The sequence below is a fragment of the Pleuronectes platessa genome, chromosome 19 (genome assembly GCF_947347685.1).
Source record: "Pleuronectes platessa chromosome 19, fPlePla1.1, whole genome shotgun sequence".
In the NCBI taxonomy this organism is placed as follows: domain Eukaryota; kingdom Metazoa; phylum Chordata; class Actinopteri; order Pleuronectiformes; family Pleuronectidae; genus Pleuronectes; species Pleuronectes platessa.
This window is the reverse complement of record NC_070644.1, coordinates 446,215-473,926: the sequence shown is the minus strand read 5'-3', so window position 1 is coordinate 473,926 and position 27,712 is coordinate 446,215. Positions and strand designations below refer to the sequence as shown.

At 43.1% G+C, this 27,712-nt stretch overlaps 1 protein-coding gene across 2 annotated transcripts in view; it reads left to right on the top strand.

Moving 5' to 3' along the window:
* Window positions 1–27,712, top strand: part of ncapd3 (non-SMC condensin II complex, subunit D3) — a 107,983-nt gene that overhangs the window by 54,774 nt on the left and 25,497 nt on the right. For both annotated transcript variants that reach the window (XM_053410809.1, XM_053410810.1), the window contains exons 24-28: window positions 4,977–5,056; window positions 6,028–6,165; window positions 6,349–6,482; window positions 6,638–6,846; window positions 22,035–22,145. In XM_053410809.1, the coding sequence (XP_053266784.1) occupies window positions 4,977–5,056; window positions 6,028–6,165; window positions 6,349–6,482; window positions 6,638–6,846; window positions 22,035–22,145 (672 nt within the window). The remainder of the gene's footprint in view (window positions 1–4,976; window positions 5,057–6,027; window positions 6,166–6,348; window positions 6,483–6,637; window positions 6,847–22,034; window positions 22,146–27,712) is intronic.

Sequence of the window (27,712 nt, the reverse complement as noted above, 5' to 3'; positions counted from 1 at the left end):
AGCGCAAGTCTATAGCAGGGGTCGGAAACCTTTACTTTCAAAAGAGTAATTTTGCCCCCTCTTCCCCCAAATAAAATTTGTCTGGAGCCGCAAAACATGTTTGATAACAAAGCTAATAAAGTTTAATATAAAGTTATACTAAACTATTATTTGTTGCATTTACGAGATTATAGAACGAAAATAAAGAAAACTCCTTACAGTTTATTGTAGGGCTGCACCGATTTATCGGCCGAACATCGGTAGCGGCCGATATTCGCCTCGTTTACTGATATCGGCTTATCGGTATGAAACTTGACTTTCACCGATATCATTGGCCGATGTTCATATTTGTGGTAAAACCGCTGGGCACGTGCCGCGGCTGGGGGAGCAGTCGCTCCGTCGCCCTCCTCTCCGCGCCGCCGGAGGCTCGGTGTGCGGCACCGGGAGGTCCTCATCCGGTGGCGCCTAACGGCGTCACTGGTCCGGGGGCTTTCTTTCTCTTGGACCGCGGGGCGGTGTCCATCGCCGGCGCGGAAGGCGGGCCGTTGGAGGGGACCGGGTTCGCGGTCAGCGGCGGCCACTCTGGACGCGTGTCGGGCCCTTCTCGCGGATCACCTCAGCTACGGCGACCGCTGGGGGAACCCTCCGGCTGGCGCCTAGCAGCTGACTCAGAACTGGTGCGGACCAGGGGAATCCGACTGTTTAATTAAAACAAGCATCGCGAAGGGCCACGGTGGGTGTTGACGCGATGTGATTTCTGCCCGACACTAAAAACAGGTAAAACTGAGGAGGGCTTGTTAAGTTATCTTGACTCACGCAGTGTAACTTGGCGTAAAAAGTATGAGCGTAGCGTCTGTACTTATTTAAGTACTTTATTCTCATGTGCACCGGCTCTATTCATCCGTCTCATGCACAGGTAACAAGGGAACTGACAACATACGTCATACACACAGAAGCCGTAACACCTCTCATAAACGTAAAAGAATGAGAAGAGCGTTCTCTATAATGATACTTTAACAGGGCTGTTTTAGACAGGGTAAAAAGGTGCTGTTTTAAATAATCCTTGTGGTATTGTGACCAAAATATGTTACAGACATTTCATTAAGATCCCAAGGAACCATTTCAACTTGCGGTAAAATGGTCATTATATGTCTCTGTTAATTAAAGTTTAGTTAAATCAAAGATTGTTTCATAAATCTGATTCAATCTGTGCTCATTAAAAGATGAGAGTGATGAAAGGCTGAACATTTTTTAAATAGTGCTTTTTAAATAATGATTTAATTATTTTTCTGGCACAAAAGGGTGAATGAATAACAACAAAAAGAAAATAAACAAATATCGGTATCGGCTATCGGCCAGATTGTTATTTTAAATATCGGTATCGGCCAAGAATTTCCATATCGGTGCATCCCTAGTTTATTGCTATTTGTACCTGTTACAACAAAGGAAAACACCGAACACTTATGAAGAGAAGAAAATACACAGGCAAGTGTAGGCCTACTTTGAAATAAATTAAACACAGAACTTTGTAGGGCTATTTGAGTCCTCCGAATATTTGTAGGAAATGTATGAAATAAGAAGTACCCTATTTTGAAATAAATAAAAACATATAGCTGCAGCCTAATAGCTTAGAATATATATTAAGTTTTAAATGTGAAAACAAAAAGTGAGAGCAGGTCAGGCTGGAGGCGGACACAGATACTGAAGCTCGGTACAAACCAACTGCAGCTTCTGCTCTGATCAAGAAGCTGCTGCGCTGATCTCTGAGCAGCTGAGACCAGAGAAACTCTGTGTTTTCACTGTATCCATAGTTAACAAGCAGCCAGTCACTGAGCAGCTGCTTCACGTGAACGAGCTCTGATCTCACTGTGTCTCTGAGCGAGTGAGCGGGGCGAGGGGCGGAGTCTCGGGACTGGTGAGCTATGTGGGGCACACACACACACCCACTCGCCCGCTCCTGATACTTCATCACGGCCTGATACGATGATGTTTAAAAAATTTATTGAGACTTAGTCAACCACCAACATTTTCGTCTCGTCTCGTCAACGAAAGTTGAAATAGATTTAGTCATAGTTTTTATTTTCAAAGATCCGTTTTCGTTACGTCTTCGTCTGGTCTTCATCATGGAAAAAAGTTCGTTAACGAATATTTTTTGTCGTTTTCGTCAACGAAATTAACACTGCGTGTGCTTTAGCAATGCAGTCCATCTGGATTGGCTCAGAAATCCGGGCTCCGCTGGACGACGGCTTCTCACCCGTGACCTCGGACAGAGTCCGGATCACGTGTTTAAACCAATCCTCGTTGCCAAGTTAGTGGTGGGCATTTGCATTTAATTTAGTTACAGTGTTACTATTTTGCCAAATAGGGACAGACTTCACGGCAGGGTCAATAATCTTACCAGCTGTGTTGACTATGCGTTGCAGTTTTTTCCTGCTGTGTGCAGTGCAGCTACTGCCCCACACAGTGATGCAGCTGGACAGGATGCTTTCAATGGTGCCCCGGTAGAATGTTTTCAGGATGGGTATGGGAGCTCTCACTTTCTTGAGTTTGCGGAGGAAGTAGAGGCGCTGCTGGGCTTTCTTCACCAGTGATGCAGAGTTGGTGGCCCAGGAGAGGTCCTCGCTGATGTGCACCCCCAGGAATTTGGTGCTGCTCACTCCCTAACAGCAGCACTATCGATGGTCAGTGGGGGCTGCTCAGTGAGGCTTTTCCTGAAGTCGACTACCATCTCCTTTGTCTTGCTGACATTCAGCAGGAGGTTGTGGTCTCTGTACCAGGTGGTCAAGAGGTTGACCTCCTTCCTGTAGCGGGTCTCATCGTTCTTGGTAATGAGACCCACCAGAGTTGTGTCGTCCGCAAACTTCACCATGTGATTTGTGCTGTAGGTTGATGTGCAGTCATGAGTCAGCAGGGTGAAGAGCAGGGGACTGAGCACACAGCCTTGTGGGGCCCCTGTGCTGAGTGTGATGCTGCTCGAGGTGTTGTTGCCGACCCGTACTGCTTGTGGCCTCTCACTGAGGAAGTCCAGAATCCAATTGCAAAGGGAGGTGTTGAGCCCCAGCTGGTCCAGTTTACAGATGAGTTGTTGTGGGATTATGGTGTTAAACACTGAACTAAAGTCTATGAAAAGCATTCTCACATGTGAGTCTGCATTTTCCAGGTGGGTGAGGGCTGAGTGGAGAGCAGAGCAGATTGCGTCCTCTGTGGAACGTTTAGCCCGATATGCGAATTGAAAGGGGTCCAGGGTGGGGGGGGGGATGGACTTGATGTGAGACATGACTAGCTGTTCAAAGCGATTCATAACGATGGGGGTCAGTGCCACAGGGCGATAGTCATTGAAGCAGGATGGAGCCGGTTTCTTTGGCATAGGTATGATGATGGAGGTCTTGAGATGTGATGGAACAGCAGCCTGACTCAGAGAAGTGTTGAAGATATCCGTGAAGATGTCTTTAAGCTCCTCTGCGCAGTCCCTCAGTACACGGCCTGGAATGTTGTCTGGGCCTGTTGCTTTCCTGGGGTTGATAGTGGAGAGTGCCCTCTTCACACTTTCGGCAGACAGGCACAGAACCTGGTCGTGGTGGGGGGGGTGGAGTTTTCTGTGGGCTTTTGTTGTTTGTTGCTTCGAACCGTGCAAAGAAGCTGTTGAGGTCGTTAAGCAGAGAGATGTTGTCGTCGCAGGTCTGTGATGCAGGTTTGTAATCCGTGATGGACTGGATGCCCTGCCACAGGCTGCGTGTGACTGCTGTCCTTGAAGTGGCTGATTATCTTTTTGGAGTAGTCCTGTTTTGCTCTTCCGATGCCACGGGACAGGCTGGCTCTCGCTGTTCTCAGGCCAATTCGATCCCCGGCTCTGAAGGCTTTGTCTCTGGCCCTCAGCAGCCGATGAACAGCTCCCGTCAGCCATTGCTTCTTGTTAGCCCGAGTGATGATGGTCTTTGTGTGGGTCACATCATCTGTGCATTTGCGGATGTAGGAGAGAACAGTGTCTGTAAGCTCCTCATTGTCTATGTGGTTGTTGTATGTAGCTGCTTGCTTGAACATATCCCAGTCTGTTGTCGCAAGACAGTCCTGGAGAGCACACATTGATCCATCCGGCCACACTGTAATCTCTTTCCGGACCGGTCTTTCCACTTTCACTCTGGGCATATATGCTGGCATTAGCATGACAGTGATGTGGTCGGAAAGTCCAATGTGGAGGAGGGGGAGGCCTTGTATGCTCCTTTGTGTGCGGTATAAACCAGGTCCAAGGTGTTTTTCTCCCTTGTTGGAAAATTGATTAAAATCTCCAGCGATGATTGTAAATCCATCTGGGTGTGCGGTCTGTTGTTCGCTGATAGCCTGATAAAGTTCACAAAGTGCCACATCCCTGTCACTGCAGCTGGAGGTTGGAGGGATATATACCGCGATTATTAAAACCGCAGTGAATTCCCTCGGCAGATAGAAAGGACGGCACTTTATGATCATAAACTCCGCCAGTGGTGAACAGTGTCTGCATACTACCACAGCGTCCTGGCACCACGCATCACGTGTGTAAACACAAACTCCTCCACCACGTTGTTTACCTCCGTTGACGAGGGCTCTGTCCGCTCGATAGCATGTTAGCTGCTCCAGATGTACAGCGGAGTCGGGGAGTCATTAAGCCATGTTTCAGTGAAAACAAGCACACAGCAGTTACTCACTGTCCGATTCGCTGACCACAGCAGTCGTATATGATCCATTTTATTGTCCAATAATAACGTGGCATGCATGGCCAGGATATCAGGGTTAAAGTAACTGAAGCCATCAGGATTCATGACAGGAGAGAAGTCAATCCCTGCTTACCCTGGCAGTTTAGCCTCTAATCTGTTATCATGGCCACGAAACAGTTTTTTTCCTTAAGGTAAATAAATGTGTGATGTTTCCAAAGTCAATTAATAATCGTTTGTTTATTAATTGTGATTTAGATTTTTGCCATAGTCAAGCAGCCCTATTTGTAACTCTCTGTGTTCTTTTTATAGGAGGACTTTGTGAAATGGAAGGGCTCCCTCTTCTTTCGTTTCATGGTGGTGCTGGTCGACCCAGTCCCTGTCATTGCCAGGTAAATCACACACTGTATAGCCCAAAAGATCACTGAATACATAATTTTACAATCTATTAACATCAGATAAAACTATGTTGAGCACAACACACCCAGCTGTGATGAAAAGTTAAAAGCAAGGTCCAGTTTAGCTTCAGCATTCAATGCAGCCATGCTTATGTGATGTATTGTATACATTACATTTCATTTAGCTGACGCTTTTATCCAAAGCGACTTACAATAAGTGCATTCCGAGGGAAAAAAACGAGGATAACAGGAATCAAGAAAGTACAATTTCTTCAAAATAAAGCAAAACTACAAAGTGCTATAAGTAACTGCCATTTAAGTCCTACTAAATTGTTAGTTTCAAATTTTTTTAGTGTTAGTATATATATATATTTTTACATATATATATATGTTTTTAGTTTGCGGCGGAAGATGTGTAAACTTTCTGATGTTGATGGGGTCAAGCAGGTTTGAAAAGCTGAAGTTGATGCTCAAAACACTTGACGATGGTTGGCTACAGCTGTGCTGACCACTCCCCCTGCTCATGATCCAATCAGGCACCTGGTGGTAATGGCCAGCAATAGAAACTCATCAGAGTTCAACAAACAGGGAAACGTGTCACTTTAATCAGTGAGTTTCCCAAAAACTGCAAGAAGTAAAGTAAAATGCATCCTTTAAAGAACATATCAAAAAAACTGTAATACTACATGACAATGGCACTTATTTAAATTTGAGTATCTATTACATAATGGCAAAATCAAATCAGTATTTATTTTGGATTGTAGGTAATATTCCCAACTGCAAAGGGACATTATATATCTAAATGTACCAGAAGAAGATCTACACTGTGCTGCAAATATTTTATTAAATGTTATGAGTGAATGCCCTGGTCACTGCAAATTGCATGTGAACAAATAAACAGACTCATAGAGCCTGTATAAAATAAAGAAATCCCTCAAACTGAAATGCATTCTGTTTCCTGTCAGTCTCTGTGAATACTGCCTGCTCCACCTGCTGTTGAAGAAGAACCCGGAAATGTTCAGCCAGCACTTCATTGAGTGTATTTTCTTCTTCAACTCCTACACCAAACACAAGTCTTACAACTTGTTCCCTCAAAGTGAAAGGTATCAAGCTGTAGGAATTTTCTTCTATGTCACCAAGTTCATGTTTGTCTTTATTTCTGTGATATTTTTTAAAAAGATTGTCCAATTAAGACAAATTTATATCCATTGTCTTACGTTTCATGCAAGGGTTTGAAAAGGAATTCAGTTATTTTTTTGTTCATTCATTGCCTTATGTCTATGCAGTGAAAAGCTCCAGTTCTCCTTGAAAGGGGTTCAGTATCGTGAGAAGCGTTTTCAGATCTACCGCTTCCTGTTGGAGCACTTCACAGATGCCCAGCGCTTTCAAATCACCAACAAGATCAGCCAGACTGTCTTAGGTGAGCATTAGTTTGGATTTGGAATATCAATCTAAGCTACAAACTATTTGTACATAAAATCACAGATTTGTTATGTCAAAATTGTTCCTGCTGTTGTGTATAACAAAATGGACTCTGATTCATCTTGTGAATTTCCTTTATCCTTTCCTGTCCAGCATGCTTTGTGGACGAAGAGCTACCTCTGGATGCAGATGGTGCTGTAATGTTATCCGAGACATTCAACATTTTGAGCCTGAAGGAGATGAAGCTGCAGGCTATATCTGCTCCACCAGGTATCATGGCAGGGGGGGAAACAGAGGAAGAGAACATGGCCACGATGGCTAAGGCAGCTCTACAGGCCGCTCAGAAGAAGGTGGTGTCCCAGGCAAGTAATTCTGGCAAAGTGACCTGAATGACCAAGTGCACGTCTCTGTGTTGCATTCATTTTGCGCTCTGCGGCAAGGATAAACACTTCACTTCCTGTAGCTAGCAGGTGGCGCTGTGATTTTAAGTCATGATTTCTTTGTAGGTGTCATCAGGTAGCGAGTCTTGTCTTACATTTCTAGTGTGGACTTGATTGAACCAAATATGTCTGAGATACAGAGGCTTGTGTTTTGATGGCGTGTAATCAAACTTTGACGCCAGGCCACGGTCACACCGTAAGATGAAATCAAATAAACCCAGTCAGTTTATATTTCCATCTTGTTTAGTTGACATTCCCAGAGGTTGAAGTTGATCTGATGAAAGCCCTACGACAAGTTTATCAGCGTAAATCTAAAAATTGTGGGCTTCCTGTTTGGTCTAGCATATCTATCCAAGAGATTTATTTCTTTCTCATGAAAAGACACATGTTCGGATCGATTTTAATAGATGTAGGCCAATCGTAGTGCCGAGGCTGCCCTTTAGGGGAGGCTAGTCAGTTATCTTGCCACGCCAATTCCTTAAAACCATCGGAATGTCTTTGGTGGGGGGGGGTTGTTAATACACACATGTGGTTTGAGGGAGGTTGAACCTTGAAAACCGAAGTTATAGCAATTTTGTGTTTCATGGCGAGTTGATGAACTTTGATGCCACGTCATTAATAATGCGCTTGATGAAAAGTCACAGTAGTCTAATGCCCAAATTATCAATGTCTTGAGACCCATTTGACACAGTTGGACATGGTTCGCAAAGTAGATGAGGAGGAATTTTTCAGTCACTATTTCTGTGTAAATGTGATCAGGTCGCGACTCTTGTCTTACATGTCTAGTTTGGACTCAATCGGAGCAAATATGCCTGAGATACAGAAGCCCGTGTTTTGATGGCGTTTAATCAAACTTTGTCGCACGTCACAGTCACAAGGTGTGACGAAAAGTTAAAATTCTAGTAAGTTTAGATCTCCTTCTTGTTGTGATGACACTCATCTAAATTTTAAGTTGATCTGATGAAAGCCCTCCGACAAGTATGTTAAAGTGAAAATGCGGAATATGGCCACTAAATCCAAAATAAAGGGCTTCCTGTTGCGTTTTTCATAATGCTCCTTGAGGCTTTTTTGTATGAATAGTCATGATACACCTTTGTTCCGATTTTGGTGAAGATCGGTTACGTGGAAACCTAGGGGCTGCGTTCCAGGTGGCGCTGTTGAGCCATTTTGCCACGCCCATTTCCAAATACTCCAGAATACGTCAATTTACACTACTGTCCAATTTACTGCAAACTCTAAAAGATTTTTGAGCACGTTGAAGCAATACATAAAAGTAATATGTCGCATAACTTGTTAGTTTACCTTTTATTTTCCGCTCAACTTCCTAAGTCTCTGTAAGATTTTTTAAACGGAAATTATACACACATCTTTTCTGTGTTTATACAGATAACACATTAAATTTTTTAAATGCAGACAGCCAAAATGTAACATTTTCACAGACTATCCAGCAGTTGGCTTAGCCCTGGTGACTACACACTAGGGATGTGGATCTCCATTATCGAGGACTATATCATACATATCTTAATGCTTTACAATATACATATGAGGCCACCATTAAAGTAATTTGAAGTAATCATCCCCTATTGCGTACAATGTGATAAAACACAAATCACCACTATGAAATCTAACATGCTTCAATGTGTTACAAAAAATATGATGTTTGGCAATTTAATGTGGGATAGATTGTATGTTTTTTTTTTTTTTATTCAGTCCAATTTGATCTGTATAGTGCCAAATAAGACAGTTGAGTTAAACAAATATTTTAATACAAAAAAGTAATCATATTTTATATGTATAGCACATATTCACAATCGCAATTCGTCTCATAAGGCTTTAACAAGGTCTGACATCCTCTGCCCTTAACCCTCAACAAGAGTAAGAAAAAATATATATATATATTTTAACGGGGTAACAAGAACGTAGAAAACCTAAGAACCACATGTGGGATCCCTCTCCCAGGACGGACCGAAGTGCAATAGATGCCACGTGTAAAGGAGAACATCAGAAAGTTAAGGGTATTTGCACATTGATTAGAAAAAGCACTTTGTGGTATTATGAAAGGTCACTGAATTGATGTATTATTGTCAGTAATGGTAGACTATCTGAGTAGACATATTGTATATCAAGCAGTCTTGTTGTAATCATAGTCAATGGTCAGCAGCCACCAGGATCAAACACTTCTCACTATAAGCTTTGTCGTAAATGAAGGTTTTAAGCCGACTCTTAAACTTACATATGGTGTCTGCATCCCGAACTGAAAGTGGGAGATGATTCCACAGGAGAGGAGCTTGATAGCTGAATGGTCTGGCTCCTACTCTACTTTTGGGGTTGATATGGTACTGTCAGCTCTTTAGGGCTGAAAGATTAATTGCATTTGCCATAAAATCGCGATATGATAAAACGCGATTTTCTAATCGCAACGTGCGCAATTAAAACGTGCTAAAGAGAATAGGGCTCAGGGCTGCTCTCCTCACTAAGAATGCTGCGGGACCACAAAAATCCTCTGATCCAGAAGATAGCGAAGCAAGCCTGCATCACCTAGGTCCTAAAGTCTTTGGCCGACGTGGCGGACACACAGAGCTAGCTCTGTGCGCGGTTTGGGCGGCGGACCTGAAAATCGCTCCCCGGAAAAGCAAGCCGAGCGCCGGGGCGGCGGGGCTCCAGAGCCCCCCCGGTCACCTACTTGCACATCTGCGAGACGGAGGTGTTCAGCATGGGGGTGTTCCTGCTGAGGCCCGGCGCCTCCATACCGCTGCACGACCACCCGGACATGAACGGGAATCTACGGAGCTGCTGATCCGCAAGCTGCCCTTCCATCGCATCCAGCTGGCCCGCCGCATCCATGGACACAGAGCTTAAACTGCTGCTGTCTCACTGACAATAACAACGCCGCATTCCTACACTTATAAAATGCAATTCAATGTGTAAGTAATCCAAGTATTCAGAATACGTTACTCAGATTAGATAATGTAACGGAATACGCTACAGATTACATGTTGGGCATGTATTCTGTAACGGTATACGTTTTGAAAGTATCCTTCCCAACACTGGAAATGTTACTGACTTGGGAGCAGTAAGACACCTATAATTAAAAAAAAAAAAATTCTCAAGATGGTAAATTTTGCACACAGGTTTTAAAAAGTGCAACGCTTGTGTTTATACTTACAATGACTTTGATCATATTACATAAATGCACAGAGATTTTTGGTTCTTGTTTCTGTAATGAGCAGTTAAAACAAATTTGGGAAAAAATATTGTATAGTAAATGTATCTAATATTGTGTTAGTCATATTTAAATTATGGGTTTTTTTGGGGGGGGGGGGGGGGGGGGGGATGATAAAATAAGAAATCGCATATTAAATGTCAATCCCAATATTTTGGGAACAAATCGCAATTAGATTATTTCCCCAAATCGTTCAGCCATGCGTGCCATATTATTAAGGGCCTTGAAGGTGAAGAGGAGAATTTTGAATCATATTCTACGAAGCCAGTGCTGTCTTTAACGACTTACTGCTGGAGCCTGATCATAATGAATTACAATAATCAAGTCTGGATGTAACAAAGGTGTGGAGTCGTTTTTCTGCATCTTTTTGATAAAGGATAGCTGTGTTTTTTGAGATGTTACGCAAGTGAAAGAAGGCAGTCCTAGAAATAAGTTTTGTGAGAATTAAAGGACAAATCGGCATCAAAGATCACTCCCAAGTTCTTGACTGTTTCATTGGAAGCAAGGGCAATGTCGTCTTGCGCAGGTATATCATTCGATAATGTTAACTCTAAGGTGTTTAGGGCCAAGTATAAGAACCTCTGTTTTATCTGATTTTAATAAGAGAAAATCGCAGGTCATCCAGGTTTTAATGTCCTGGAGACAAGCTTGGAGTTTAGTTAATTGCTTACATTGTTCAGGTTTTATTGACAAGTATAACTGGGTGTCATCCGTATAGCAGTGGAAATTACAGAGCGTGTCCTGATATTTCCTAGTGGAAGGATATATATTGAGAATAAAATTATGCCGTGCACAGAGCCCTGTGGAACAACGTGGTTAACTTTGGTGCGCACAGATGACTCATCATTAATTTGCACGAATTGGAATTCGAATTGGTCAATAGTGTTTAATGCTGCACTAAGATCTCACAGAACGGGGACAGACATAAATCCCTGATCTGAAGGTCATTAGTGACTTTTGTCAAGGCTGTCCCCGTGCTATGATTAGCTCTAAATCCTGACTGAAAGTCTTCATATACATTACACTCCAGGAGAAACTCACAAAGCTGATTGGCTAAAACGTTTTCAAGGATTTTAGACAGGAAGGGGAGGTTGGATATCTGTCCGTAGTTCGCTAAAACCTCTGGGTTCAGGGTGGAGTTTTGGAGAAGGGGTTTGATAACAGCTAGCTTAAAGTACTGTGGTATATATCCTGATGATAATGAGAGATTGATTGTGTTCAGTAACGTACTATCAATTAGGGGCAGAATTTCTTTAAGTAATTTTGTAGGAATGGGATCTAAGATACAAGTTGTGGGTTTAGAACAATAACAACAATACTTACGATGGGTGGCCATCTGCTTCAACCGCTTAGGTTGACATTGAGGAGAAAGAAGAGCATGGTGGAAATTGTATCTATAATCAAACAAATATTGATAGGAGGAAAAGAACAGTTCTCTTAAGGCCACACAGGCCTGGCTTTTGAAGAAATGCCACAGGGGCCCACCCACACTCCGTCGTGATAAAACTGAACTACTTTCCTGCCAGGGAATGGTTCTCCCACCCACGACCTGATGAATACCTTTGACAACTCTGTGTTAGCCCCCACCCAGACTGCTAGGAACCTGGGTGTGACACTCGACGGTCCACTCTCCCTTACTGCCAACATTACTAAAACAACATGTTCCTGTAGATCAGTGATTTTCAACCAGTGTGCCGCGGCACACTAGTGTGCCGTGAGAGATCGTCAGGTGTGCCGTGGGAAATTATCTAATCTCTAGTGTTGCACCGAAGTATCGGCCGAACATCGGTAGCGGCCGATATTCGCCTCGTTTACCGACATCTGCACATCGGTAATAAACTTGACTTTCACAGATATCATTGGTATTTGTGGTTAAACCGCTGGGCACATGCCGCGGCTGGGGGAGCAGTCGCCCCGTCGCCCTCCTCTCCACGCCGCTGGAGACCCGGCGTGCGGCACGCCTCAACGTTTTTTTTTGGGGGGAGGTCCTCTTCTGCGGTGCCTCACGGCGTCAGTGGTGCGGGGGCATTCTTTCTCTTGGACCGCAGTGTGGTGTCCCCCGCCGGTGCGGAAGGCGGGCCGTTGGAGGGGACCGGGTACGGCGTCGGCGACTCTGGACGCATGTCGGGACCTTCTCGCGGATCACCTCAGCTACGCCGCCCGCTGGGGGAAACCGCCGTTCGCGCGGGGGCCCCCTCCGGCAGTGCCCCTCGGCTAGCGCCTAGCAGCTGACTTAGAACTGGTGCAGACCAGGGGAATCCGACTGTTTAATTAAAACAAAGCATCGCGAAGGCCCACGGTGGGTGTTAACGCAATGTGATTTCTGCCCAGTGCTCTGAATGTCAAAGTGAAGAAATTCAATGAAGCGCGGGTGAACGGCGGGAGTAACTATTGGCACTCAAAACAGGTCAATCTGTTTTAAACAGGGTTAAAAGGTCCTGTTTTAAATTATCCTTGTGGTATTTTGACCAAAATATGTTACAGACATTTCATTAAGACCCCAAGGAACCATATCAACTGTGATAAAATGGGTATAATATGTCTCCGTTAAATAAAGTTTAGTTAAATCAAAGATGTTTAATAAATCTGATTCAATACCTCATTAAAAGGTAAGAGTAATAAAGGGCTGAAATAATTTAAAATAGTTCTTTTTAATACATTTAGAAACTATATTACTAATTATATGTATTATATGTACTGTGTTAGGCCATAGAGTGTCATTTTGGTTGGTGGTGTGCCCCAGGATTTTGTAAATGTAAAAAATGTGCCGCGGCTCAAAAAAGGTTGAAAATCAATGCTGTAGATACATGCTGTACAACATCAGGAGAATCTGTCCCCTTCTCACTCAGAAGACGGCGCAGGTTCGGGTTCAGGCCCTGGGGTCTCATTTATAACCGTTGCGTACGCACAAAACGGGCCCGAAACGTGCGTACGCACGCCACTTCTCATGCAAACGTTGGGATTTATAACAACAAACTTGACGGGAAATTTGCGTATTTCCACGCAAACTCTGACCCAAGCGTACGAAAGATTTGGAGACGGGAAAGTGGTGACGCAGACGTCAGGTGGTAAATTGAAGCCAGATTATTGATCCAATTTATCATTTACATTAAAACCAACAGCTTAGTTTTGCTCGCGCGACATATCTGTTCCGCAAGAACGTTTTGATTTAAAAATATATAAAAACAACTTACGGCTAATTACGTTTAGATTCCATTTAACAACGGTGTAACAGATCCGAGTCATTAATAGGTTTTAATAATATCTTTTAACACTGAGTGTATTGTCGTGGCAATTAATAATAATCCCACTTTAGCAAGGAGGAAACGAGACACAATTCTCTTACAGTATTGTCACACTTTAATACTCGAGCATGATGCATACGACAGAGTTGAGTTTGTCATATGCACACAGACAGAAGACAGTGGTTATCAGCCTCTTTGATATAAAGGAAATAGGTGACCGATATCCTGTCCCCTGCACTCAGACCCCTGCAGTGTAACATCTGTTTCCAAGATCCCTTCTTAGTGTCTACAACCACCACAAATCCCCCGTGCTGTAAGGTCTTTGTTAGGTGAATTTGTGTAAGGAACATCAAAGTAGTTCCTTACATCAATCATAATGCCTGAATAGTTAATTACTATCACACTATGATTTTTTTTTATAATTTTTGATTTACTTTCTAACCAATTTTTTCCCCCCACAAATTTAAATGTCTTTAAATACACATTAACATGCATCCGACATATTGAGAGGCTGATTTGACCCTCTGCCTGACAACTTCCATCCGTCCAAGGTTAGATAAGTTGTGTGCTACCCATCAGGGTCCGACATTTCACTAATGTGGTAGTATGTGTGCCATCCACAGATGGCTTGAGGAGTCACTGTCTCTTCTACATGCTTGTTTAAAATAAAAACTTGAATCTGTGAATTACTTTAATAGCTCAGTGTTGTATGCAAGATGTATGTTTATAAATGGCAGTGGCATGGCCACCCTGTACCTAGCACATGTTTAAATGAAAAACATGAATACATGAACCCCTGTTATATTTTAATAGCTTAGTATTGAATGCACAATAACAGGGTAGCTATGTTTATATATAGCATTAGGCCCAGTTTAATATAAAAAACAATTTTATACAATATATATTGTATGGGGTCCCTGCTCCATCTCTCAACCAGTTTGGGGGTCCTTGGCCTGAAAAACGTTGAAGACCCCTGCTCTAAATAAATAAATACTGCCGTGACAGTGGTGCAAGGTTCTGCGTGATGTGTGCACGTGAATGGAAGGATGAGGAAATGTAGAGGGTTCAGCAATGTCTGATTAGCTGATATAGATTCTACTGATCTGTGATCTTTTTTTTTTTACTTCAGGCTCCGTTCTTTCTCTCGTCTTCACTCTCACACATTGTGTTATCCACAGCAGCGGCAGAGTATCAGTGTATATTCTTTATTAGTGACATCACTGTTGTCCCATAAAGTCGCTCTTCACCTCCACCTCACTAACAAACACCTCAATGTCAAAGTTTTGCTTCCTCTTCTCATCGCTTGATGCCGTGACTCCGTCAGGACTCGCGGTGGAAACCCGTTGGTCAGCAGCATCATTTAATATTCGTGCTGTGCTTTGCATTGACCATTTATGGTTGAAAGTGGGCGTGTGGAGGGCGAATTTGTAGGCAGATCCAAGTATGAAAGTTTCCAGGTGGACTGTGATTTCTAAAGCGAACATTGTGTTCAGGTGTGCGTGCGCACGTTATTATAAGTCAGGATTTTCTTATGCGTACGCCATTTCTGGGCTTTGTGCGTACGTACATTTTTAGTATAAATCCTACGCACTGTTTTATAAATGAGCGCCTGGTCATCTCAGGCCTAGACTATTGTAACTCCCTCCTGGCAGGTCTACCAGCTAGTGCCATCCGACCTCTGCAGCTCATCCAGAATGCAGCAGATCGACTGGTCTTTAATCTACCTAAATTCACTCACAGTTCTCCGCTCCCTTCAATGTCTATGTCCGTTTCAAAACATTAATACTTGCATATCGTGCTCAGATTGGATGGGGTCCAGTCTACATCCAGGACATGGTCAAACCTTACACCCCAGCCCGTTCACTCCGTTCTGCATCTGCCAATTGGTTTGTTGCAAGCTAAAAACTCAACAAAATCACGGCTTTTCTCCTAAATGGTGGATTGAGCTCCAGCATGACATCAGGACAGCAGAAAGTCTATACATCTTCTGCAGCAAACTAAAAACAAATCTCCTCCTGCTAAACATAAAAAAAAAGGTTTAAAATTCAGTAGCACTTCAATAGCACTTACTTATAGCTCTTGTTAGTTAGGCTTTTTTGATTCTTGTTCTTTGTTTGTACCCAATGGTTGAATGCACTTATTGTAAGTCGCTTCGGATAAAAGCGTCAGCTAAATAAAATGTAATAATGTAATGTAATAATAGTAGCAGCCAGGTGTTTTTCACAAATGTAAATATTTCACAAGCAAAGTGAAAAAACATCAATTTCACAACACATTACAGAAACCCGCTACAAATACAGAAACGCGCTTCAAATACAGAAATGTGCTGCAAATATAGAAAACAACGGAAGTGTTTCCAGAGGATGCCTAAAAATTCAGCAACCAAAGTGTGTTGTGCAACAGGTTTGCCGGAGGAAGTTAATGTCAATTTTATTTAGTTAAGAAGTGTCTTTTCTTCCAGATGGCACCAAAGTCATGTACAACTCCAAATGCAAATCTGCTGTAGGTTCAGATGTTGAAAGTTTTGCCTGCAGCGACAAGCTGCAATCAGAGCTGTTAATTCAACAGCTTGGGCTGATAAGTGTGAGGGAAGAGGTTCAGGTTTCAGGATGTCATGTGGTGAGACATCCGCATAACCAACACATGAAGAGCCAGTATCAGGATCACATGAGGCTGAACTGTCTACAAAGAGAATGAGTTCCGGATTGTTAAGTGCTGGGGAAGATACATCAGGCCGAGGACAACAGAGTTTAGAGACCTCACACTGCACGAAAAGCCGAATTTTCGCCTATGCAAACTTGCCTAATTCCTGGAAGTTAGTGCCGTTTACAGAATGCGAGCATTCACCCGTGACACAAACGGGCAGAAACATACCCCCAGTTCCGCAGTGGTGGGGGCTGAGGAGGGGGGGGTGTTTCCAGGTGGGCGAAGGTTTGATCTAATTAGCTTATGATCGCAGCGAAATCGCTTGGGAGAACTTATCTCACTTCACCATTGGATGAAACCACAGTTCAGGCTGTGAAATCACATTGATGAAATAGATCAGATAAGTAAACCTGGAGAATGTATTTTATACAGCGCATCTTTTCCTTAATCTTACCCTTGCCCCGGTTCATGTCGCCGGTCATTTGCCTCAGAGATGTGAAGAGACGGGCAGCCGGACTAAATTCAGGTTTATGAAAAAACTTTATGAGAACAAACTCTTAAATTTATATAGTTCATACACATTTAAACATGCACCGGTTCTGCTCAATCACTCAATGCTCTTTTTCTTTTAGCAACTTTCTCGCTAATCCCACAGTTGTTAACACACTATTCATATCTAAGAGTTACTTAGCAGTTAGCAATGGCTTGTGCGCCCGTCTTCTCCGATTCGACTCTTCCACCCTTGGCCCGCGGCTTTACTTTCTAGCACGCTCATCTTCGGAGTCCAGGGGGCTGTTAGTTGGAAATTTGCATTCACATATGTATAAAAGTGGCTTTGGAAGTATTTTAGGGGTTGTGAGGGAATTTTTTCTAGCAAACTGATGCTGGGTGTCCATACAAACTGGCAAAAATACAATGCTTTTGCTGGACAAACTTGCTTTTTTCTATATGCTTCCTCTAGGAAACATAAGGACACACTCTGTAAATTTCCACTGCTATGCGGACGATACCCGATTATACATATTATTAAAACCAGAACAGTGTAATCAATTAACTAAATATCAAGCTCGATTCAAGAATATTAAAAACTGGGATGACCAGCAATTTTCTCTAATTAAACAGAGATAAAACAGAGGTTCTAATACTTGGCCTTAAACACCTTAGGAAGGCATTATCCAATGATATAGCTGCATTAGATGACATTGCCCTTGCCTCCAATAAAACAGTCAGGAATTTACTCACTACGTTTAAGAGTAGGCTTAAAACTTTCCTTTTTGATCAAGTTTATAGTTAGAGCTGGTCCAGGCTTGTCTTAGTCCTACTCTTAGTTATGATGCTATAGGTCTAGAACAGGGGTATTCAACTAAAATTTAAAATGGTCCAGTTTGAGAAAATGTCTTCAGGCAGAGGTCCGGAAGATCATAATTTCTAACTATTTAGTGTGATATATATTTAAGTAGCCTAGTCGTTGTATCAGCAACTGCATGTACTCAATACCTGACTGTCAAATTAAATGAATTCAGTTCAATTCCAAAACATTTTGTCACTTAACATATAACTGAACATATATGTATGATTGCAGATATGTATAATGTTCTCTAGTTAACTAAATAAAAGTAGGACTGCATTTCAAAATAAGACAAAATAAATAAAATTTGAAAATGAAGTTCTTAACTTAATAAAAATGTAATAAAGGAAGCAAAAGCTTGAATTTCGCTTTTTCTGTTTCAGAACTTGACTTAACAGTCTCAACCAATTTTACAGATAATAACAATTTTTAGATAAGATTTTATAAAAACAGTTTTAGAATGACTTTCTTCCCCTCTTATATCCCACTCCCCCACTTTTTTGCTCAGTGAGAGAATTGAGCTCTAGCTTGTCCTGCCAGGATTTTAAATCTGGGCTGGAATGGAGTCAGGGCCATTCTCATACACTTGTGGAGGTGCTCATTAGTGAGCCTTGAATGATATTTAGTTTTGATAATGTTCATTGTGGAGAAAGCTGCCTCGCAGTTGTATGTTGAGCCAAACATGGTCAAGATGTACAGGGCTATTTTCCTCAGACCTGAGAAAGCTGTCTCAGAGACCATTTGGAGCCAGAAAGTGGAAGGGTCAGTTCTTGCAAACTGCTCTTTCAGGGCCACATCTGCTTGGAGATCATCCAATTGCATCTGGAGAGGCCCAGCGTTTACCCATTTAAAGTGCTCTGTGACTTCCTTTGACAACCCCCTGACATCTGTGATGAGATCTGTGCTTTTTAATACATTTAATACATGGTGGGTGTTGTCCTCCGTTAATAGTTCACTTTTCTTTGTGGCAGATGATGCTGACATGGGTATTTGCTTTATTTTATCACAAAGCTCTTGTTTTTGTTTTCCCTCAAGAAGTGTTTCAGCAACTGCACTCATGCATTCTTTGACAACCCCTCCATCAGTAAATGGCTTTTTGTGTTGACCCAAAATCCAAGCAACTCTGAGGGAACAATCATGAGCACGTTGTTGGGCAGTGAATGAGTGGCTCAGGATCCTGGTGGACTGATCATATTGGGCTCTGAGACTACTTATTTTCTGTGATTTCTCACTTCAGATTTAAGTGGGTATGTTTGCTCAAAACTAGGGATGCACCGATATATCGGCCGAACATCGTTAGCGGCCGATATTCGCCTCGTTTACTGATATCGGCTTATCGGTAATAAACTTGACTTTCACCGATATCATTGGCCGATGTTCATATTTGTGGTAAACACGTGCCGCGGCTGGGGGAGCAGTCGCTCCGTCGCCCTCCTCTCCGCGCCGCCGGAGGCTCAGTGTGCGGCACCGGGAGGTCCTCATCCGGTGGCACCTCAGGGCGCCGGCGCGGAAGGCGGGGAGGGGACCAGGTACGCGGTCAGCGGCGGCCACTATGGACGCGTGTCGGGCCCTTCTCGCGGATCACCTCAACTACGGCGACCGCTGGGGGAACCCTCCGGCTGGCACCTAGCAGCTGACTGAGAACTGGTGCGGACCAGGGGAATCCGACTGTTTAATTAAAACAAGCATCGCGAAGGGCCACGGTGGGTGTTGACGATGTGATTTCTGCCCGACACTCAAAACAGGTAAAACTGAGGAGGGCTTGTTAAGTTATCTTGACTCACGCAGTGTAACTTGGCGTAAAAAGTATGAGCGTAGCGTCTGTACTTATTTAAATACTTTATTCTCATGTGCACCGGCTCTATTCATCCGTCTCATGCACAGGTAACAAGGGAATTGACAACATACGTTATACACACAGAAGCCGTAACACATCTAATAAACGGACAATACTGCTACCGTAAATCAATGAGAAGAGCGTTCTCTATAATGATACTTTAACAGGGCTGTTTTAGACAGGGTAAAAAGGTGCTGTTTTAAATGATCCTTGTGGTATTTTGACCAAAATATGTTACAGACATTTCATTAAGATCCCAAGGAAAAATTTCAACTTGCGGTAAAATGGGCCTAATATGTCTCTGTTAAATAAAGTTTAGTTAAATCAGAGATTGTTTCATAAATCTGATTCAATTTGTGCTCATTAAAAGATAAGAGTGATGAAAAGTGCTTTTTAAATAATGATTTAATTATTTTTCTGGCACAAAAGGGTGAATGAATAACAACAAAAAGAAAATAAACAAATATCGGTATCGGCTATCGGCCAGATTGTTATTTTAAATATCGGTATCGGTATCGGCCAAGAATTTCCATATCGGTGCATCCCTACTCAAAACCTTTATGCTTTGTCTCATAATGGCGTTTCACATTGGCACTTTTAATAAGTGCCACAGTTTCTGAAGTATGAACAGAAATGAGTCTGTCCATTCCGGATTAAATGCTCTATTTTCGCTGTCCACTTTTCTTTTTTTGGAGAGCGCCATTTATTCCTTACGTTTCTCTCCTTTTCTCCAGCTCACTCCTGTTTCTCTCCTTTTTTCCGACTCACTCGTCCGTTTCTCTCCCTTTCTCCGTCTCACTCCTGTTTCTCTCCTTTTCGCCGGCTCACTCCTGTCTCTCCTTTTCTCCGGCTCAGTCCTCCGTCTCACTCCTCCGTATCTCTCCCTTTCTCCATCTCACTCCCCTGTATCTCTCAGTGTTTTCTCTACCTGTATCGCTATATTTCTTTTTCTTTCTACCGTCTTTTCGTGTTTAACGCTCTCATCTGTCTGCACTTTAGAGTCTCAATGTTTACCGCCTGGAATGCACAGACTTGATTGGCTGAGTAGTATCACGTGGGATGGCTTAACTCGCATGCAATTGGTCAATGCGTTTCCTCATCTGCTAAACCACTACCGTAATGACTACAGAAGATGTGCCGGTTAAAAATAGAAGCGCCCCGTCAGGTTTTAAATCATAACCTTCTGTTTTGGCTGTAGTTCCGGGTCCGTATGGGACGGCTTCTGGGTCCGGACCCGGACCGCAGTCTGCCTGCTAGTGACCCCTGGTCTAGAATGTCGGGGGACACATGACACATGGAGCTTCTCGTTCCTCTTCTCCCTCCTTATCACATTAAAGAAATTCACATCCGGTACCGTGCTGGCATCGGATCGTAGATCCTGATAGCGGCAGCGGATCATGGCAATGGTTTGTTGACTAAAGTGGCATCTGATTGTGGTGGTGGATCCTGATCTTGGTGGCTCCTGATCGTGGACTATGATTACAACAGGACTGCTTGATATACAGTGTTTTCTCAGATACTCTACCATTACTGACAATAATTCCTCAATTTATTTACCATCCATTATGCAACAAAGTGTTAATTCTAATCAATGCTGTAAATACTGTACATTTCACTTTCTGATGTTCTTTGTTGCACGTGGCATCTATTGCACTCTGTCCATCCTGAGAGGGATCCCTCAAATGTGTCTCTCTCTCTGAGGTTTCTACATTCTTTGTCCCTTGTTAAAGGGGACATATTATGAAAATTCCACTTTTGTAGTGCTTCTACATGTTAATTTGGGTATCTGGCATGTCTACTGTCCCAAAAACTCTGGGGGAAAAAACAACTCCCGCGATTTGTTGTGGTTCTTCTATGTCAGAAACTATACGCTAGAGTGCGTCGAATGGGATTACGACCAGAAATTACGTCACAGTCAGCCTACATGGCAGAGCCGGAGGTCAGGGTATGTTACGAGCCACAGCCCCCTCCTCAGCTTGGGCTCGCTGGGTGATGTCCTCGGGCTGCTGGCTCCATGTCAGCGGCTGGCTTCTGGTGGACGTGACGGTGTTTGTTCCAGGGACGTGTGTGTGTGTGTGTGTGTGTGTGTGTGTGTGTGTGTGTGTGTGTGTGTGTGTGTGTGTGTGTGTGTGTGTGTGTGTGTGTGTGTGTGTGTGTGTGTGTGTGTGTGTGTGTGTGTGTGTGTGTGTGTGTGTGTGTGTGTGTGTGTGTGTGGCCCCGGTTGAAGCAGCAGGTATAAATAGAAAAAAGCTGTTTTTGTGGAGCTTTGTTAGAACATAGCACCGCAACGTGTTCCAGGACTTAATGTGATTGGGGAATATGGGCTATACAATTTGATTAATTGATTTAACAATTTCAAGGCTGCCCACGACTAACAAATACTCATGTATAAGTATTTTCAAAATGCCTGTCTCTCTTGAAAAGTTGACCATTTCATTCGTAGCAGTTTGGTGGAGGGTGTAGTTCCTCCTCCTCCATAGTAATCTGTTAAAAGCATAGACATGCCTTCAACTTGCATCGGATCTGCCAAGGACATCAGTGAAGATGAGACAGCACACTAGACAGTTTAAAGGAGTCGTTGATCCAAAAAATGTATTGTACATTTTGTTATAAATATTAAGCATATCTTACAGTTATAATTTTGTATTAAAAAAAGATTCTGTGCTCACATTACTTTAACCTAACATTCGGGTGGTTGGAATCATTTGGTCACAGGTTTCCTGTGAGAAAGCCCCAACTGTTAAATACCATCATGAAATTGTCCCCATCTTTTAGGTGAGCTCATTTAAGCTTTTGACATTTGTTTCACAGGTACAGAAGAAGGCCTTCATAGAGAACACAGTTCCTCTCATCATTAGCCTGAAGATTCTCCTGGAGCAGAAACGCTCTCCTGCCCTCAGAGACCTCATGACCTACTTGCAGGTGAGACTACACCATTGACACGTGGAGGATGTATGCCTGTTCTCAGTGAAGGCATTTTAATCTAGTTTTTGTCAGTGACATACTATAATCAATTTTATTCTTACTTTTGTATATTACGTCTTCTGTGCATTTTGAGGCTGTTGCTGTTTTTGTGTTGTTGAAGAAATATCATTCCGGATCCAATCTCAAAGTTTCCTTTCTTAAATTAGTTTTCCAGAATATGATGAGCCTGCTATCTAGAACAGATCTGAGACAGCTGACTGACCTAGAGTGAAGGGCAGGGAGACAGTTATCCGTGGGAGAAGGGGATGATCAGCTTGTTTGCAAATTGTAGCTGTGATCAAAGGGTACAGAAATTGTAATTCACATTCACATAGCTTTAAAGGCAGAAGGCTGGGACGGGGCTTCCAGGGTAAGGAACACTGTTAGTTATAAGTTTGTTATCAAGAAGGCAGAAAGTGGCATAGTTATTCACACAGGAACATGAAAACAGGCGTGCAGTCTCCAACAACAATCTGGATGTAACACAACTGTAGTTTCAGACAGTATTTAACAGGATGAGAGATTTCTCACTACCCTAAAATAATTATTTTCTTCTGCAATGTATAAATACAATGGTGTTACTCTGCTATGCAGTGTAGTACAGACTTGCCTCAGTAAGTTTATTTTGCATTTCCAAACCTTGTCTGTTTTAATGATAATCTGATGCTATATAGATGAAGTTTATTAGTATTAGTATTTCAAGGTTTGAGTCTTAAGCAGACTCTTTGCAAGAGTTAGTTTAAAAAAATAACTGCTCAGGCAGTAGATTGGCCAAAACAGAGATGCTAATGACAGTTTGCCTACGTTTAGAGCTATTTTTACACATGAACTCTAGAAAGTATCCTGAAAATGTGTTCCTGAAATATCCCTGACATTGGCTTTTTAAATATGAAAAGTGCAGCAGGAGTTAATCTGGGTCAGATGCTTTAACACCAACAGGAAAATGTCCAGAACCTTCAGGCGATGGGTGGTGCCAGGTGACACTGTTATAAAAATCCAAGTGAGAACACTTATTCATGATGGTTTGGTTGACAAAGTCAGAAATTCTCCAAGATGGAGGCGCAGCAAGCGCATCATTTGTTTTGTGTTGTGAGAAAAAGCATGCCTGTTTGGTTGATGCAGGAGTATTTTCCATGATCTTTGGTGGCAATCATCAGTTTAAATTACATTTAAAATTTGACATGGTAACGCTAACCATTCTGAATTTCCCCATGGTTAACTGTTGTGATGGAAATTTATCTTGAGATTTGAAATAATGAAATTCTCAGACTGGAGTTGCCATTGAGTCTTTATAATAGTAAGCTCTGCAGAGTTACACAACAAGCACGGGTGATCAGAATGGAACAACTGGCTGCAAGTTAAAAAAAGCCAGGACTTCATGTCGTCCAGACCAAGCAAGCCGTCGAAAAAATCAGAACAAGCTGCCCCACCGGACACTGCTATCGACAATGCTACGTTAGCCAACATGCTAGCGGAGCTGAGAGCGGACCTGCTGACCAGACCGGACTCACTCTCTGTACGATTTGAGAACAAGCTGGCGGGCATCGACGCAAAGTTAGATGGGATACAATCCACGGTAACGGACCATGAACAGCGAATCTCTGATTTGGAATCTGGGCTGAACCAGCTGCAGTTCCTGGAGGAAAAGGTAACCTCCATGAGTGAAAATAATGCAAAGCTGAGAGCCAAGCTAACTGACCTGGAGGGGAGGAGCAGACGGTGCAACGTGCGTCTCATAGGTGTGCCTGAAGCAGTCGAGGGTTCATGGCCGACCGCGTTTTTCTCTGGCTTTCTGGTGGACGTGCTGGGGAAAGATGTGCTGTCTTCCTCACCAGAGCTCGACAGAGCTCATCGCGCTCTCAGACCCAAACCAGCGGCGGGGGAGAAACCGAGAGCCGTGATCGTCTGTTTTCACAACTTCCAGACCAAAGACTCTGTTATTCGCGCTGCCCGTAAAAAAAGAGGCGAACTTAAATATGACGGCAAACCGGTCTACATCTATGAGGATTACTGCCCCGAGGTCCTGGACCAGCGGTCGGAGTATAAAGAGGTGATGCGACAGCTCTACGCTCTCAATCTCAAGCCTTCACTGTTGTACCCAGCGCGGCTGTTCATCAGGGCTGAGGACGGGAGCAGACGGCGTCTCGCGTCAGTGAAGGAGGCGCAGCAACTTTTGGCCGCACACCAGAAGCACTAAAAGACTGATGCAAGTTAAAGTCGGTTGAACTATCAATAGCCTATCCTAATCACATGTCATTGGATGGAACAGGTATGTGATTGCGTTTTGTTTAGCAGAACAAATATGGCGGTTTGTGTGCTGGTTTTAGATGATGACAAAGTTATTTGTAGTTGCAATAAGTTGGGCTCACTGTTTTTATTTCAGCACTTCTGAGTGGAACTGTTACATTACACTGTTTTATCCTATGTTGTTGTCACTCATGTCGAGCCTTTTGAGTGCCGGTTACAATTTTGTCGAGACAGTCACACTGTGCCTTTTTACAAATTGACTTAAATTTTCTACCATTCAGACTACTGTGTGGCAGGGTGGGAGATTGGAGGAGAGGAACCCCGGGAGAATTTTGCTAAGGGAACATGGCACTTTTGTGCAAGGGTTGTGGGTGGGTGCGGGGTGGGGAACTGGGGGGCACTGTTTATGTGTTTATGGGCTGGGGAGGGGCTTGGGGTCTCACACTGTCTCTTATGTATTTTTCTTTTTTCTTTTTTTTTTTCTCTTCTTTTCTTTTTTTCTCTCTTTCTCCTTTTCTTCTCTCCTTTTTCCTTCGTCTCAGATATAATCAGATATTTCACTATGCTATACAAGATAATCCATCACTCAGGCCTACATGGAAAGTAAAAAACTATGAATAACATTCGTTTTATATCGTGGAACGTCAAGGGGGCAAACCAGGCCACCAAAATAAATAAGATCATGTCTCATCTTCAGGATTTGAGAGGTGATGTAGTTTTCTTGCAGGAGACACACTTACGCAATAACGAGGTCCTGCGCATTAAAAGGGGTAGGTTTAGCCATTTATATCATTCAAAGTTTAATGCGAGGGCCAGGGGCGCTGCCATTTTGATTCGAAGCAGCATTCCATTTGAACCAGAGAGAGTTGTAGCTGATCCGGCTGGTAGATTTGTTGTTGTGACGGGAAAACTGTGCAGCTCTCAGGTTATCTTAGCTAGTGTCTATGCACCAAACTGGGATGATAAACAATTCATATCCAAGTTTTTCAACTCCATTCCCAACATTGAAACGTACCACATCATTGTTGGGGGGGATTTTAATTTTGTACAAGATGCTGTTCTAGAAAGATCCTCCTCTAGACCATACTCAAACCATACCCAAACTACTGGCCTCCACTGCAAGTGAGTTGGGCTTTTCAGACCCATGGAGATCTAAGTTCCCAAATAAAAAATCCTTCTCTTTTTTTTCGCATGTCCACCATTCTTATTCTCGAATAGACTTTTTTCTCTTAGACAACAGACTTATTTCTAATGTACACTCATGCGAGTACCACAGCATTTTAATCTCAGACCATGCTCCCACATCGCTAGACATACAATTTCCCAACTACAGCCGCATTTTAAGACCATGGCGATTTAATTCACATCTATTATCCGATAACCCCTTTGTAGACTTCCTAAGATCTAATATACAACTATTTTTTGAAATTAATGATACACCGGACGTATCAAAAGGAACCTTGTGGGAAGCTTTTAAGGCTTACTTGAGAGGACACATAATCTCCTACACAGCGCATCTCAGAAAAAAGGCTAAGTCCAGACAAGAGGAACTGTCACAGAACCTCTTGGAGATTGATGATAGCTACTCTAATAACCCAGACCCGCTACTTTATAAAAAGCGTTTACAACTCCAAACTGAGTTTGACCTTTTATCTACAAATGAAGCAGAATTGCAACTGCTTAAATCTAGACAGCGATTTTTTGAATCAGGGGACAAGGCTGGAAAACTCCTTGCCCAGCAAGCCAGAGCCGCATCCGCCTCCAGGCTTATTCACAGTATTAGGTCCACAACAGGCGTTATTCTCACTGACCCAAAATCCATAAATGAAACATTTACCAAATTTTATTCTGATTTATATGCCTCTGACCATCCCTAGAGCCAGTGCTCTAAACACCATTGAGTTTCCCAGAGTGGACGGAGAGCTGGTGCGGGGTCTGGCTGGCCCAGTTTCAGCGGCTGAGATCATTAGTGCTATTGGTACTTTACAGAGTGGCAGGTCGCCGGGTCCGGATGGATTTACTGTAGAGTTTTATAAGAGATTCGCCCCACTTGTCTCCACAGTCTTGTGCGATGTATATAACGAGGCCTTGTCTCTCGGCCATCTTCCTCCAACCCTGACTAATGCCACAATTACTCTTCTCTTAAAAAAAGATAAAGATCCTTTACTGTGCAGTAGTTTTAGACCTATATCTCTGTTAAATGTGGATTATAAAATCCTCGCTAAGATTTTAGCCCTGCGTCTTCAGGGGGTTCTCCCACAAGTCATCTCACCAGACCAGACTGGCTTCATGCTGGGGAGGCACTCATTCCACAACACCAGAAGACTGTTTAATATTTTGAACATGCCCAGCTCCAGCACCCCCGAGGTAGTGGTGTCGCTGGATGCTGAAAAGGCTTTTGATAGGGTGGAGTGGGACTTTCTATTTGAGGTGATGGAGAGGTTTGGTCTAGGTTCAGGCTTTATTTCATGGGTGAAACTGTTGTACTCCACACCAGTAGCCTCAGTGCAAACTAACAATATAGTATCAAGCCCCTTCCAGCTCCACCGCGGCACAAGGCAGGGGTGTCCACTATCCCCTTTATTATTTGCCATAGCTATTGAGCCCCTGGCCATCTGGCTGAGATCCGAGAATAGATTTGAGGGCGTCTCCCGCCAAGGTTCAGTGCACAAACTGTCACTGTATGCAGATGATTTGCTGCTTTATGTATCAAATCCATCCACATCTCTCCCGATAGTTCTCGACATCCTAAAGCAATTTGGCCAGCTCTCTGGCTACAAACTCAATTTCGGAAAAAGTGAGTTATTTGCGATCAATAACTTAGTTGGCGTTTTGCCAGACAGCACAGCTCCCTTTAAAAGAGTGAATAACTGTTTGAAATATTTAGGTGTACTTATAGCAAGGTCTCTATCAGACACTTTCCAAAAAAATGTTGTCCCACTGCTTGGCAGAGTTGAGGAGGACTTTCATAGATGGTCTACCTTGCATTTATCGTTGGCCAGTAGGGTGAACCTTATCAAGATGACAGTTCTGCCAAAATTCCTTTACCTTTTCCAGCATATCCCTGTTCTTATCTCAAAAAAGTTTTTTGCTAAACTGGATAAGGCAATATCTATATTTCTCTGGGCAGATAGACCTGTGCGTATGCAGAAAAGGTTATTGCAACTTCCTAAGAGCACAGGGGGCCTTGCTCTTCCCAATTTCTTATATTACTACTGGGCAGCCAATATTCACAAGCTCTTGTACTGGATTGATAAACCTAACACCGACCAGCCTGC